Source organism: Thamnophis elegans, chromosome 2 (genome assembly GCF_009769535.1).
Source record: "Thamnophis elegans isolate rThaEle1 chromosome 2, rThaEle1.pri, whole genome shotgun sequence".
Lineage (NCBI taxonomy): Eukaryota > Metazoa > Chordata > Lepidosauria > Squamata > Colubridae > Thamnophis > Thamnophis elegans.
In genome coordinates this window covers 144,481,164-144,496,881 of record NC_045542.1, presented here as the reverse complement: position 1 = coordinate 144,496,881, position 15,718 = coordinate 144,481,164, and the positions used below count along the sequence as shown (strand labels likewise).

General features: G+C 43.1%; 1 protein-coding gene across 3 annotated transcripts in view; it reads right to left on the bottom strand.

Annotated features, from left to right (window-relative positions):
- Nucleotides 1–1,092: 1,092 nt before the first annotated feature.
- Nucleotides 1,093–15,718, bottom strand: part of TADA3 (transcriptional adaptor 3) — a 16,913-nt gene continuing 2,287 nt past the window's right edge. For all 3 annotated transcript variants that reach the window (XM_032212294.1, XM_032212293.1, XM_032212292.1), the window contains exons 4-10: nt 15,401–15,642; nt 14,818–14,923; nt 12,758–12,899; nt 11,737–11,840; nt 10,656–10,765; nt 4,623–4,808; nt 1,093–3,364 (exon numbers count right to left, since the gene is read on the bottom strand). In XM_032212294.1, the coding sequence (XP_032068185.1) occupies nt 3,172–3,364; nt 4,623–4,808; nt 10,656–10,765; nt 11,737–11,840; nt 12,758–12,899; nt 14,818–14,923; nt 15,401–15,642 (1,083 nt within the window). In that variant the 3' untranslated portion in view covers nt 1,093–3,171. The remainder of the gene's footprint in view (nt 3,365–4,622; nt 4,809–10,655; nt 10,766–11,736; nt 11,841–12,757; nt 12,900–14,817; nt 14,924–15,400; nt 15,643–15,718) is intronic.

The window sequence follows — 15,718 nt, the reverse complement described above, 5'->3', positions numbered from 1 at the left end:
GACCCAGCTCTCTGGAAAAAGCTCTAATCCAGAGAAAGGTGGAAGAGAACAAGAGGATGACCAGCAGCAAGGTAAATGAATTAAGTTGTAATGGCAATGAATGCATCATGGGAGACGTGAAAGAACAGGTGAGGAATAGATCGTCATGGAGAAAATCTATGCGGTTGCTAGGAGTCGAAAATGACTTGATGGCACATAATCATTCAACAGTCAATCATCCTGTTATGTGGAAATCACGTTACTTCATTAAATTGAAGATCACCAGGCAGCTGAACAGCCACATCCATCCCACGTATTAACTTCACTTTTAACTCTTGAGAGTTGCTGTAGAGTACTGCATAAACCCAGCCGGTTTTATTAGCTATAGTTCAATATATTGGACATTCCCGCACAGAATATTTAACAATGAGTCACTATGTTGTGTGAAACTAGACCAGGGGTCAGCAACCTGCAGCTCTGGAGCCGCATGTGGCTCTTTCATCCCTCTGCTGCGGCTCCCTGTTGCCAGTCGGCAATACAATTTTGAGAGGTGCTTCTGGTTTGGGCGGGGGGGGGGGGGAAGCAGGGCATGCCAGGAGGAAACTCTATGGCAACGGGCGGGTTTTCCGTTCAGCTGCACAACTGATAGGGTTTTCGGTTAGGACAGGTAGGAGGAAAAAACCAGTGGAAAACATCCGGGAAATCTATGAATTTCAGGAGGTGCTGGACATGTGAGTTATTTCAGCTCTAGGGCAGGAGTCAGCAACCTGCAGCTCTGGAGCCGCATGTGGCTCTTTCATCCCTCTGCTTCAGCTCCCTGCCAACGTTCAGCTCCACAATTGATAGGGCTTTTGGTTAGAACAGGTAGAGGAAAAAGGATGCTGTGCTAGGAGGAGACTCAATGGTGGGGGAACCGGACTTCCGGTTGTGCTCAAGAATTGAATGGGGGCCTTCCGGTTAGGACCCTTGTGGCTCTTTGAGTGTTTAAGGTTGCCAACCCATGAACTGGACATTCAGCCATTCAACCACTGTGCAACAGCACCCTGCCCCGCAAACTCTCGGCCCCTCCCCAAAGAATTGGGGAGGAAAAAAAATCAGACACGCCACAGCCACCAGTTGGCTTCTGGATTTATTAATTCTTTGGGGATGATTCTGATCTTTTCTCCAAATGCCAGCTCTTGTACCTAGCATTCTTTCATCACAGACATATTTTTATTTTCCATCTCTTACCCTAAAAGCCATTTACTTTTTTTTCCCCCCAAAGCAACAAAGTTTGAAAAATCTTCGCACAACGGACCGAATGTTGAAACTTGCTGGTAAATGGGGAAGCAAAAGGAAGTCCAAAACTGGGGAAGGAGGTTAAAAAAGGACACTGTATGCTTAGTAAGAAAACTGGGAGTGATCAGTCAATCTTTGAAGACGGTTAGTGATGGAAGAAGTCTGTCCATACGGCGGGCAGATATAATCCAAGGCAAATGCGAACATGTGCTGGGGCCTCTTCTCCAACTGGTTATCAACACAGAATTAATTCATTGCCTCCACTCCCACTCCATGCAGCACTGTATTATGATCCATTTCAGCGAGAAGAGTGAACCACAGTCATCCTGGAACGGTGGTGGAGGATACAAAAGGAGCCTGAGGCCAGAAGGTGAAATTAATCAAGGAAGAGATGGATAGGCCAGCACGCTGAAATGCACATTGCTTTTTGATGAAGACAAGCAGGCCTCTGGGGGGGATGATTGATCTGTACCCAAGTGGGGAAGGGGCGCAGATGGCCTTGTCCCGCCCTTCTGCTCTTTTATCACCGATCAGCCAGTTTCCCTGCTAAATGGCCGGTGGAAAGAAGCACCTCTCAAATGATTCAACCCATACGCAGCTTGCATGAAAGAACTATGGCAGGCACAGTGATTCATTGCCCTGCCTTTTGAATGACCCATGGAAGAGCTATTCCTCCATATCTCTTTTGGTTAAAGCTTCTTCCCAGCTTATTTTCTCACTTTCTCAGAGTTTTTGAGTGAGGCTGGGTTAAAATATAGATTGGGGGTGTGGGGGAAGGAGGAAGGAATCTCTCCTTCCCCCTACCACCTTGTGTTTCCTCAATACACTGCTAGCCTTCTGTGATTTTGATACTGAATCGTGTGTTTCTGGAATTGTTACGGGGGTGACACTGGGTCACTCAGTCCGTTCCACTGAAATACTAAATCCTTTCTCCCCCTTGGACTGTTCGAATCTTCTAATTGCTCAGCCCTTTTGCTCCAGAACCCACTGGCATTTTCTCTCGTTTGTTTCCATGGAGGACAACTCCTTTCTAGGCGGCTGGAAGGGAGAATGCGCAACTCTCAGTGCCACCCCAGGAAGACAATGAGCAAAATAGGAAGGAAAAGACTTCATAGCTGCCTTGCAAAAGTATATCCAGCCAAGTATGGTAGTACAAGACCTCATCCTGACAAGGTTTGGATTGTAACTATGTTTGACGGTTGAAATTGCAGGAGGCGGCACACCGTTCCCCTCTACAAATACGACAGGCATCTACTTAAACCACCCACAGAACAGCAATTTTACCCACGCCTCAGATCTTCCCTGGCTGTTTAGTCTTAGCTCAGTCCTAGCTGCTGATGAGATACGTCTGGTGCAGCCACAGAGTCAATAAATCGTTCCCCACGCAAGAAAAGACAGGCCCTTCAAGAAAAGATGCTCCCACACTTGACCTTACGTTGTGCCTATAGCTTTCAAGGTGCTGTTTTCCTTAACACCAATCAAGGAAGAGCGGCAGTAGGAAGGGGAAAATAATAATCTAACTTCAAGAACTATCGGTTCCAGTTTATGCTGCTGACGGATCCCGAAAACCTGGTATTTGGTACATACGGCTAATAAAGATTTTGTTCCGTCTCGCCCTTCACACTGCAGCATAACTTGCCCCTGCAGATATCAAAAGAGGGACTGCCGTTGTAAGCAATCCGGATGCTCGTTTCACAGCCCACCACGGGGGCTCAAAGCCACACCCAAAAAGAGAAGGCACACTGCTGGGAAGCCAACCTGTCCAGAGTCTCGGCTGAAATAGCGCCAGAGGAATGATGACAAACCAGTAAGGGAGGCTGCTATAGTCTACACCGGCGGCTGACGTCCCCCCTTCAGCCGGCGCCTCTATTAGGGTTCAAACGGAGAAGAAGCTCGGCCGGGCGTCTTGTGGCACTAACTGTCTAGCAGCTTAAGGATGCTCTCGCGCTCCTTGAGGCTCTTCCAAGCTTGGTCTTTTTCCTTCTTGGTTGGGGTGCGCTTCTTCTGCCGGGCGGCCATGATCTTGCGGAAGGCATCCATGACTTCGTTGTCGGCTATGCGCACACGTTGACGCAGCTCTTGCCTGTGAAGTTCGTCTTTGGCCAGCCTGTGCGGAAACAAACACAACTCTTTCAAACCAAGTTTTTTAATGTTTTTGTTGCATAATTAAAATTCTTTATAAACAAAGTGTTGTCCGGATTTCCCCCTAATGTTTTCACATATACATAATTCATTTTACATGATATTTCCATTTCCAATTTTTGCCGTGTTACTTTTCTTCTCTTATTTTCCAACTTTTTATTTTTATTATATACATAAATATCATCTTTTCTTCCCTTTAAAAATAAACCAAATTTACCATTCCATTTTCATCTATTTTCTACAAGTAACACATCTTCAATACCAGTTTTTTTTATATAGTAAGCATTTAACATAATTACTTTACACACTTAATATAGCTCACACACATCTTAATTAGATACATACTATTGCCATGTTTTAAAAAATTCATTTCATTCTACTAGTTACATTTCATTCTACTAATCACAAATTCCTAGATTTTCTTTCTTCTTTTTCTTCTTTTTATATGTCTTATATCTTCTCTTCTGAATCTTTTCTATCACTTTTCGACAGATTGTTTGAATGGCTCTCCCCCAAGTTTTCCTTTTCCACCTCCCATTGTTTCTCTCTTTATTTTGGGCTAATTTCTTTTTTGGATGCCACACAACTCTTGAGTCATCCCTGCATCCTTGTCTCCCGATGTGGTATTCAGCCGGTTCTCTCTGATTTGGGTGAACCGGTAGCGGCGGCTGTGGGAAGCTCTATCCACCCAGCCTGACGTAATGCACAAGCACTGTGCATGCGCAGAAGGTGGTGTGCATGTGCAGATGAGGCGCATGTGAGTGTACTCACATTTGCGAAGCAGTAGGGATGGTAAGTGAATCCCACTGCTCTCTCTCTCTCTCTCTCTGACAGTCACAAACCAATTAAGCAAACTAATTGTCTCCTGCAAACTCCACTCCCCTTTTGCTCCTCTTTTATTTCCTCTGGGAGGGGCCATTCATTATCCACCTGTGGCCTTACTCCCAAGTCAACCCCTGTTCTTTAGCTGTTCCCTTTGTCTGGCAACTCTGTGCAGGAGCACACTGGGAACAGGCTCCTGCTGTTCATCTGCTTCACTGATGTATGATTCCGAAGGCAGCTAATAACTGGCATATGGCTCTGGCCCCCTCTCTGCCTCCAACACAGAGCCCTCATCAGAGCCTTCCCCAGACTCCAGGACTGGTCCATGTTCCTCCCCAACCTCCTCACTGTCTGAATCTGCTGCCAGCTCTGCTGGTGGGCCACAACACTCTCTCTCTCACCTGAGCAGCTCAACTTTCTTGGTCCGGTTGTGGGTACTTAACGCCTTGAGCTCAGCCTGTCTCTTCCGCAGCTCGGCTAACACTTCGTCCTCTGAATCCTCTGCCGGCCGGTCCTCTGACTCCAGCAGACCTTGAGCAATCAGCTCTTCCTTGATGCGGCCTTCGAGAGATTTTGTGTGGGGTACACTGAAAGGGGCAAGACAACAGAAGCGGCATCACAGGTAGTCCTCGACTTACAACAGTTCATTTAGAGAACGTTCAAACTTACAGCGGCACTGAAAAAGGTCTTTGAAAAAGGTCAAAGAATTTGAATCAAAATACAAAGAAATACAAAGAAAGAATACAACGAATCTTGTTAATAAAAATAACAAAAAAATGACATTGGGCGCAAATAGAAATACATACTATTCCATAGCAAGGGAGATAAAATGGAATGGTTACATTGGATTATTTTATTCAAAGAGAAAAATATATTCTCATTTGGATATTACTTTGGGATGCTGTGCTTGTGATGAAAAAAAAAGGAAACTTTGACTTTTGTTTTCTGTTGGTCAGATAGATTTGTTGTAGAAATGGCTAGAAATATATTCATGTGTAAAAGTAAAAAGTTGAGGTTGGAGTGTTTTTATCTTGTACTGTGCTAAGAAGAAACGGAAGTCAATGCCTCCCCCCCCCTTGGATTTCACACCCTCTTTTTCTCCGCTCCTTTTCCTTCCTTTAATTTTCTTTTTTTTTTGCACTTTATTATAATAAAACAAATAACATTTGTTTTTTTTAAAAAGGTGTTTTATGACCATTTTTTACACTTATGACCACTGCAGCATCCCCCAGAGTCATGTGATCAAAATTCAGATGCTTGGCGACTGACTCCTATTTATGGCGGTTAAGTGTGAGGCCTGCAGTCATATTCCTTTTAGGATCTTTGGCCTGCCACACTCTCTCTCTTATTTTACTATGCTGTTTCATTAGTGGGGAAATGGGAGGGGGAATAGTAAGGTGCAGAATGTGTTGTTGTCAAAATAAAACATTCCTTTCTAGAAGCCCAAGGTCATTCTTTGTCTCCGCACCTCTGCACTTGACCGGAAGGGGATGGGTGGAAATGCCAGCATGGCAGTGGAAGATTGGATCATGTGATGGACTTGAGGGTGTGGGGGTAAGATCATGAACTTTCAACTGGGTGGGAACCCCGGGAAGTTTTCAGATTCAGGTTTCCACAGATGTACCAACATGTCTTTCTTAATAAATTGGAACTTTGAGGAAAGCTCTGCCTTGGACTCTGATTTACTTTTGGATGATATTTGGAACGCTGACAAAAGGCGTTTTATGACGCAGGAACCATTTGTCAGGGAAGCTGACTTCGGAGGCTGTTTTTCACAATTCGGAGGCTTTCCTGAAGCCTCCAAAGCCTGAAAAATTGGCCCTATGGGCAAACCTGAACTTCGGGAACAAAATTCTGGTCTGTTCGTAGGGCCGTTTTTCACCCTCCGGAGCCTTCAGAGAAGTCTCCTAAAGCCTCCGGAGGTCGAAAAACGGCCCTACGGACAAACCGGAAGTCACCATTCCCGAACTTCCGGGTTCCCTGTAGGTCAGTTTTTTGCCCTCCGGAGGCTTCAGGGAAGCTCCTGAGGTCTCTGGAGGGGGGAGAGGCTGTTTTCAGCCTCCCCAAGCTCCTAGAAAGCCTCTGGAGCCTGAGGAAGGCAAAAAAACCATGGCAAAAGCGGGTTGTTTTTTTTAATTGCACGCATGCGCGTGTGCTGGGGGCACGCACACATAGCTTTATGGGCGTGGCACGCCGGCATATGACCTCCCCCTGTACTCCCCCCACTTTTGGCACAGTAGCCAAAAAAGGTTTGCCATTACTGGACTAGGGCATGCTGCTCATCTGTTTCTTGGCCGAGAGAGCCAGCGTTGTCTGAAGACATTTTCCCTGGTCACGTGGCCAGCATGGTTATACGCCAAAGGTGCAGACAGCACTGTTACTTCCTCACCAAAGTGTTACCTATTTATCTACTTGCACTTGCATGCTTTTGAACTGTTAAGTGGAAAAGAGCTGGAGTAAGGAATGGGAGCTCACCCCATTGCGCGTCGCTCAGGTCTCAAACCCAGACTGTCCGCTTTCTGACAAGCTCAATGTCTTTAAGTGCTGAGCCAAAGAACATTCCCTGAAATTCACTATGTGGGGCCAATATTACTATGCTCTCGTTGCCTGTTCTTAAAGTACTGTTATCTCTCTCTTACGCATAATACTAATTATTTTATGTAATTTACTGCCATTCTTATATGCTGATCGTTTTTTATTATTCAGTTATTTCCCTGCCACTGATTCTTTGTCAGCCCAGGGATGACATTTCACCAGGACTGGCTGTTGGTAACTGCTTCTTTTGATTTCTTATATGCTCCTGCTTATTTCATCAGTGATGGTATGAGCTCAGCTGTTGGACTTTTGATTTTGGCAAATATTGGAATCTTTTCTAATGGTTTTTGCTTTCATGGTTTGTGTCCAAAACATTTAAGCTTGATTGCAGCATCCATTGGCTAGTCTGGTTTCATTTCATCTAGCCTTGTTTTTCTTGAGGTCCAAAGTATTCTCAACGACATTCTACGTAACAATTTAAAGCATCTGGTTTTCTTCACACAACCTTCCTGATGGTTGAGCTTTCCCAGGCATTTGCTCCAAAAGTAGTGATGACCACACTACCAGTCACTATTCCTGTGATCTCTTTTGAGCTTAGGAAGATAAAGTCAGCTAGTATTTCAACTTCTGTGCTGGGCTTATTGTAGCTTTTAAAAATAGTAAAGAGCAGACTAGCTTTTGCTCTGTTATCCATAAGAGATCCCATAAATATCCCTTGCTTGTAGCTCATCTGAGGTTATTGGTGTTTATAGTTAATAATTTCTATTTAATGTAACATTTCTTGTGATATTTTCTAGACAGAACTTAACTCTTAACCACAGACGTACTATTTCGGCTATGCTATTACAGACATGAGGTCACAATAACCTCAGTAGCAAGAAGACATTCGATGTTTTCATGGTTGGATCTAAAATTGATGTATAGAGCAGCAAACCAAAAAAATGTATGGATCTCTATCGAATCCACATTGAGCCGGTCACTTTTTGTTTCTCCATTCTTGAACTTCAATCTTTCTTCTCTATTTTTCACATTGTTCCACTGAATAATGGTGCTAATAATTTCTTTACAAAATAATACTTTCCAAATCTCTAGGGGAGTAGATGAATTTCTGAGATTTCTAGCTGCTGGCTGTAGACCAGGTAAATGCACAACAATATTGTGGCTAGCAGTTCTGGATCTATTGCTTCCAAAAGGTGCAGATGACCATTTGAATTTGTTCTTGCCATATAAATTATTGTATGCCGTAGACTGTACCTGGTCATCAATTTCCTGGGGAGCTTCATCATCGCTGATGTCAGAATCAGTGGCAGAATTGGCTCCTCACAGTCCATACAAAATTTTTGTCATAATCGATTCCACTTCACTCCGATCATTCTCTGCTTCTTCATATGATTTTAGAACAGTTTCTCCAAAGTTTGGATCACCAAATCTCACTCTTTTTGGCAGACAACTTGGCCCCGACATTATTTGTTAGGAATATAATTCTAAGGGTTGGGTTGGCAATATATAAATCATGTAACAATGCTATATCTGTTTCTTTAAAGCATGCTGTATAATGTGATTGGTTGCTGTTTTTCCTCAATCGGCCATAAGAGGGATTCAGAAGGACTGTTAGCTCTCTCTCTGTTCGTTAGATGCTGGGCTGATCTGATCTGAGTGTTTTGGAAGCTGGCTGTTAGAAAGTGCCGTGAGCTATTGCAAGTTTTGCAATTGTTAGCAAACTTTGTGTACCGAACTGATTATATGATAACTGATTATATGATACTGGACTATGTTTGGATTATCCCTTAACTGAAAGATATTGATGACTGACTGTCTTATCTGTGTATGACTTGGACTGTTTGATGGACTCTGATACCTCTATTTCCATGAAAGTAAAAGCCTATTTGAACTGCAGTGTCTCTGTATGCTGGTTTGTGTGTTCTCCAACACAACTCTCACAACGCTTCACTGAACGTACTCGCTTTCCCAACAGGGAGCTTACCTAACATTATTTTAAAAAAAGTTAATAAAGATCTGGGGTCAAAAGGACCGAAACTCAAATACTGCTAACAGAAAACACCAAATAACTGACCCAAGCGTGATGCTGCATACACTCTTATTGGTGGGAAAACAAAAGCTATTCACAACCGGAATGGTCCATTTCTCAAAAATAGGGGTGTTCCAAACATTTTGGAGGTCTGTGGTTACGGGTTAAATAAAAGTGACAGCCATCAGCCTTAGCGTACTCTTCTTCAAATTCTGAGCCATTTGCAGAGTTTGTCCTAACTGTTGACATCTGTTCATCAGACAAATTCTGCCCTGGACAGATGAGGTGGTCTGGTTTTAAGGACTATTCACAATTTGTTGTGGTTTACACAATCAAAAACCTTTATATGATCAATAAAACAAATGCAGACATTTTGATTTTGAAAGCTGTGATATTCCTGAATCCAGCTGGTGCACCTGACAGTTCTCCTTCCAGGGACTGTCTGGATCGTAAAATCTTGATTATTATTTCAGCCGAGTTTGAGAGAAGTGCAATTGTTTAATAGTTTAAGCATTCTTTAAGATTGTCCTTTTTTGGTAATGGAATATAAACCGATCTTTTCCAGTCCCTTGGCTACTGCTGTGTTTTCCTCAGCTGCATACACGCTGTAAGTATTTCTTTAACTGCATCACCTGGCAAGGTTTTAAATAGTTGGATTATTAGCGTATCATCCACTAATGTAGCTGTGGGAGCAATCTTTTCTGGAATTTTTTTGAAACTTCACTTTTCAGAATTCTGGATCTAATTCAGTGTTTGTAAACTTGCACGCATCGTCAAATAGGAGAGAAGAACAATGTCATGCTTTTTTCCACAGCTTCTTTCTCCAGTTAATCTTCGCTTTGTCTTTTGTTTGACTTATCTGTTTATTTATTGTGCTTGACTTCATCTTTATATTTTCCTTAAGTAATCTCTTGTCCTTCAGGTTTGGCGGTCATCCTCAATTTCTTTGCATTGCTTGTTTCAGTATAACTCCCTGTTTTGCTTGCCCTTCTGTGGAATTTAGCATTTGGCTGGACAAATATTCCTCCCTCTTGTGTTGCCTTTTTCTTCACAGATTTTCAGCATGGCAACAGGTAGCCATTTTACCTTGTTTAGCTTTTGGGGGTATTTTATTTGCTTTAACTTTCATAAATGTCAGTCCCAAGTTTTTCAGGTCGCCTTAGCAAATTTAGTTCATTAAATCTGGTCTCTATTTTCACTGTTTACTCTCCTTGCATGTTACTTTTGTTCAGTTAGTCTAGATTTTTCCAAAGCTACACAGACATTTATTTGGGTTAATGTAGACAAACGCCCTTTAAAACATGACTCGGAGCAACTGAGAACAAGAAACATGAAGTAAATCATCTTAAAAGTATAACAAAACATTACAAATTCCACCAAGGCAACAACCAAAAACAATGATATCAGACAGGAACACACATTACCATGGAGGCTTTACAAAAGGCAGACAAGGTCGGCGTTCTCTGCGAAAAGGCTCCATGAAATTCAGTAGGAATTACTTTAAATAGATCTGTTTAGGATTACACTGATGTTCTGTAATGCTTCCTAACATCTTAAACATGAGGAGGAATGGGACAAATATTTAAAGGAATGAAATACCGTGTTTTCCCCAAAATAAGGCAGGGTCTTATTTTCTTTTGACCCCCAAAATAAGCGCTTGGCCTTATTTTCTGGGAGGTCTTATTATTTTTGAGGTGCAGGAGGAGGAGAGCGTGATCACCTCATGGCTGCTGCTGTGTTGCAATATTTTCAGGGAGGGCTTATTTTAGTGCATGCGCTCAAAAGCCCAGTTGGGCTTATTATCCGGGGAGGTCTTATTTTCGGGGAAACAGGGTAGGTCTTCAAAAAAGGAAATAATTGCTATGGTCACCTGAAGGGCTTGTTCTGGCTACGAGGGGATGTGCTGGCACCATCAATTGCAGAGTCTTTGCCTGCTATCTCAGGAATAGGCGAATCTTCAATAGGGGAGATGATGTTCTCCTAGAGAGAGAGAGAGAGCGAGAGAGAGAGCAAGAGAGAGAGAGAGAGAGGTGAATTGTGAGGATTATATTTGGTTGATTGATTTGGTTATGGCCAGTATACAGAGAAAAAAGACTAGGGGTGGACATGATTACAGTATTCCAGTATTTGATGGGCTCCCACAGAGAGAAGGGGGTCAACCTATTTTCCAAAGCACCAAAGGGCAAGACAAGAAAGAATGGATGGAAACTAATCAAAGGAGGGGAGCAACCTGGAATTAAAGAGAAACTTCCTAACAGTGAAAACAATTAACCAGTGGAACAGCTTGCTGTCAGAGGTTGTGGGTGCTTCATCACTGGGTTGACAATTGGGATTTTTAAAGAAGAGACTTGGCAGCCACTTATCTGAAATGGTATAGAGCATGAGTGTCAAACTCACAGGGGTCAACCTGGAAACAGCGAAGGACCAGCCCAGGGTGCTTCTGCAAGCTTAAACAGAGCTCGGGAGGGCTGCGCATGGTGGCCCTTTCCGCTGGCAGATGGCTGTCACAGCTGAAAATGGAGCCCCAGGGGGATGGAAGGCACATGGGGCCTCTGAGCTCCGATTTGCTGGCAGAGTGCTAGGAAAACAAACTACTAGCAAAAGTGGATGCCCCCTCCCAGCCCTGCCAGGACCACCAGAAGTGCCCCCCCGACACGAGTGATATTGAGCTGGTCACATCCACACGGCCCCCCCAAGGTCAAACACAACCCTGATGCAGCCCTCAATGAAATAGAGTTTGACACCCCTGGTATAGAGTCTTCTGCTTGAGCAGGGGGCTGGACTAGAAGATCTCCAAGGTTCCTTCCAGCTCTATTCTGATCTGATTGGCTGGAGAGAAAAGGAGCAGAGACCAAGGTAAATCTTTGCAATAGGTCCTCCCCTAGAAAATCTGAGCCTGCTGGAGCTAAAGAAGCCAGCTTGTTTTTTTGTTTTTTTAAAAAATTCCTTACTTCTACAAGTGCCTGCAGGAGGCGCTGGGTGAGAGGTCCAAAAGGGCACCCATCCTCTGGCTGTTCATGCTGGGACTCTGATTTCTTCAACAAAGCATCAACATCTGGAGAGGAGGGAATGAAGGAGCAGTTGAGAACTTGGAAGAACGAGTCAATATCACTTGCAATAATGTGACACTTTGCAGTGAGCAATTCTGGGATTCTCTCTGTCCTATTAAAAATGAAGGAAATTAAACCTTCCACAAATCGGAAGGGACAGACTTTATTTGACATACTATGCTAAATTGTAAGGAAGCGACACAGTTGGTTCCAGTCTATAAACCTCTAATGTCAATCAGGTTTCGTTTCAACATCAGGAATTCTGGGAGTTGAAGTTCAGACATCTTAAAAGTCACCAAGTTTGAGAAACACTGGTCTGGAGCTAATAAACACATAAAGCAAAGATAAAGAAATCTCTGTTTTTTTTCAGTTTTTGCTAAATGATAGCTCTCAGAAGCAAAGAGCTGAAGTTGACAATAGGGCTGCCAATTTCCCCATTCTCCCTACACAGGTGGTCCTTGGTTAATTATTATTTGTTCAGCAAGTGTTTGAACTTACAACAGCACCCAATGGGTGGTTCTTACGATCAGTCTTCAAAGTTCCAAAAGTTGTAGTGCTCCCAGTCACATGATCATAATCCAGGCACTTAGCAACCAGCCTGGCTTTCCAACGGCAGCATTCTGCAGTTTTACATAATCGTGATTTGTGACCTTCCCTGCCAGCTTTCCACAAGCAAAGTCAATGGGGAAGCCAGCAGGAAATCGAGAGGCCATGGTTATGTCAAATGCTTAGTGACCCTGCTCATTTGCTTAATGATAATAACTACGAACTGCCATTGCTAAGTGGCATGGATATCTGACATCATAATTTATGACGGCATCACATCACAATGGAAATTCCACTAATTGGTCTTATCAAGTGAGGACTACTTGCAAATCACGCAAGTAAACTAACAGAGCTTTCTAGTAAAATGGCAGGATACCCTTAGTGTCCAGTTCGGTCAGAGGTCCCAAGATGCCTTTCTTCTTATCCGCAGTGGCTGCAGCCCGAGCCCCATCCTTCTGCTCTTCCAGCAGGTCTTCCTGGGCCCAGCGCTGGGAGTAATGTTTTCCTAAGGATGGAATCTACAAGAACAGGACAACAGTTGCATAAATGAGAGCCAGCTGACACCCCAGAAGGGCAAATATCCCCAAACAATTCAACTGTTCCTCAAGGCATACAAGTAGCCAAAGGCTGTCCATTTTTTCAGAGGTAATTCTAATTGGGCTGCTTCCGTTCAACCCAATTATTTCTTCCTCCCTTCCCATATTTTCTATTTTAAATGATTATAGCACAATATACTTATTCCAGGGGGGCCGGGATTCTACCAGTTCAGGTGAACTGATAGCTCCAGCAATCAGCTGGGAATGAACTGGTTCACCCAGATGATCAGATGGGCCCACCTGCCCGTCTTGCGCTATTTTCCTCTTTATCTTCTCAGCGGATTCACGCAGAGCAAATTGCCACGTGAAGCAGCTGTGTTACACCTCCAAAGAAACCCAGAAGTGAGGATTCCTTCAAACTGCACATGCGAGCACAGCAAATCGCGTGATCACCGAACCGGTTGTTAAACCGGGAGGCCCACCACTGCTTTATTCCTTAATGGATCTAAGCAGTTTTACAGCTAAGGTGGGAGAATACCCTTCATTCCCCATCACAGTTCAGAATGTCATTCCATTGTCTGTGTAGATCAAAAATCCTCGAGAAGATAAGCCAGAGAAGATACTAAAAAGAGATAGCTAAAATAAAATGGGAAATGGGTAAACATTTTTTTTTCTCCAGACAGGGAGCCTCAGTGCTCAGGGCAAAAAGAGTATCAAAGGGATTTCTTTCTGCAACAATCCAACTGTTGCAAACATGGATGAAACCTCAGCTTTTCTGTCCTGCAACTTTCCTAATTTGTGCCCTCTGTTCCACTAATCATGGAACAAGCATCTTTATCATTCTACAAGAGAAGAGATTAAGAAGCACTGAGGGGAATGGGAGTGGGAGATAAAGTTGGACAAGTGACTATCCCAAAGGTGCTTTTTCGTTGAAGACATTTTGTTTCTCATCTAGGAAGCTTCTTCGGTTCCTATTGAATGGGAGTGGAGTGGAGAATGGAAGGGTTTATATTCCTTGCAATCATCTGGTCATTAGCATTCTTTCTGGTAGTCGTTGATGCCACTGGGACCGTTATCTATGCCCACAGGTTGACCTGAACAGTGCAAATCGGTGTGAAACCTTCTTGAACTGCTGAAAGGACGGTGTTGTAAACAGGAGATAGGTGGTGTCGTATCCCAACACAGTCCTTTCAGCAGTTCCAAAAAGATTTGACCAGCAAGGAGTATCAATCTTTCCATTCTCCACCATACAATCAGAACTGAAGCTTCTTGGATGAGAAACAAAACTTCTTCAAGGAAAAACCAAGTCCAGTTGCCTTTTGAAAAAGCACATTTGGGATAACCATGACCTGGATGATTGAGAATTTCCATAGATATATGGGCAAGTGATTTTTTTTCCCCTTCCGTTTTGTAACTCTGGGATTCTTAAAAGGAAAAAGCTTGTTGTCTCCATCCAAATTTGAAAATGCTACCATTTAAAATCCTTAGAAAACATATTTGCTTTAGAACGACTACAAAAGCTTTGACTCACAGAAAATATTGGGACAAATCAACAATACAAAATACATATTTTAGCAATTACAATTATCATGAACCTCTAGGTCAGAAATGGAGAATCTGTGTTCCTTCAAATACTGAACTGCAACACTTATTGTCTCTCACTTGGTCATGCTGATTGGAGCTATTATGCTGTAGTTTAGCAATATGTGCATAACTAGTTCTGTGCTCCACTAAAGTCAATATAGAATCCAACAGTTTTTTAGTCCTATTGTTTCACCCGATACAGAACTTGTCTTAGATCAAAGTGAGTACCACAAAACAGTTTAACACGAGGAATGTATGAAGAATTAACTCAATCAAAATTTAGGACAGGCTGAATGAACTGCTTCTGCTTTTTTACCTTGTAGTGTTCAGCTTCATCTTCAGGTGGCTTGAGAAGATCATCTAAGGTACGAACCTCCTCACTGGTGAGGTCAGCACAGTATGGCTCCACTGAGGCCCAGAATCTATGAACATGAACAGTAAGAAGGAAACAGAACCATAGTTCAGGAAGATTGCTTATAATAGGCAACACGCCAGTCCAACGTAACACGTTAGAAGATGGATTACTAAGAAGCTAGAACTTTTCCTAGTCAACACAAGCAGTACACCGCCTTTCCTAGCCAAGAGCCTTGGGTGCAAGTCATGTTGAGAATGGGGGTTATGGGAATTGAAGTTTAACATGTGGAGAACCCCAGAGCACTTATTCTGATAGTGCAATCTATGTAACAAGAATCAATAATAATTGCCAGATATTATTAAGACAAGGGATGGCAAACTGGGGGATATATTTAGTGCCCCCATTTTTTCCCCTGCCACCTCTTTTGAATAGGTCCATTCCTGCTGTAATTATTTAATGAACTATCCCCATCTTCTTCGTGCTTCATAATGTAGATACTTATGGTGATGATGGATAAAATGATAGCAGTCACTATCATAGTTACCTGTTAGGTGCATCATTTTTAGGAATACGGGGCACATCAATTGGATCATCTGAGAATTCATACTCTTGAATTTTAGGCTGCAGGTTCTTGGATTTGGGCCGTCCTGGAGTGCTGTGGCTTCCTTTCACGTCTAGCTTCTGCTTCTTGAGCTTGCTATGTTTGATAGAAGGACCCACCTCATGGTCCTTGCCAATTTTCAGAAATCGCCTGTCTCCCTTCTTGTCTTGCCAGTCTGTCAAGATCTGATGAGAAAGAAAGAAAGAAAGAAAATAAGTAGGTAGATTAAAGGGTCATGTAGCAAGGTACCCATATCTATCT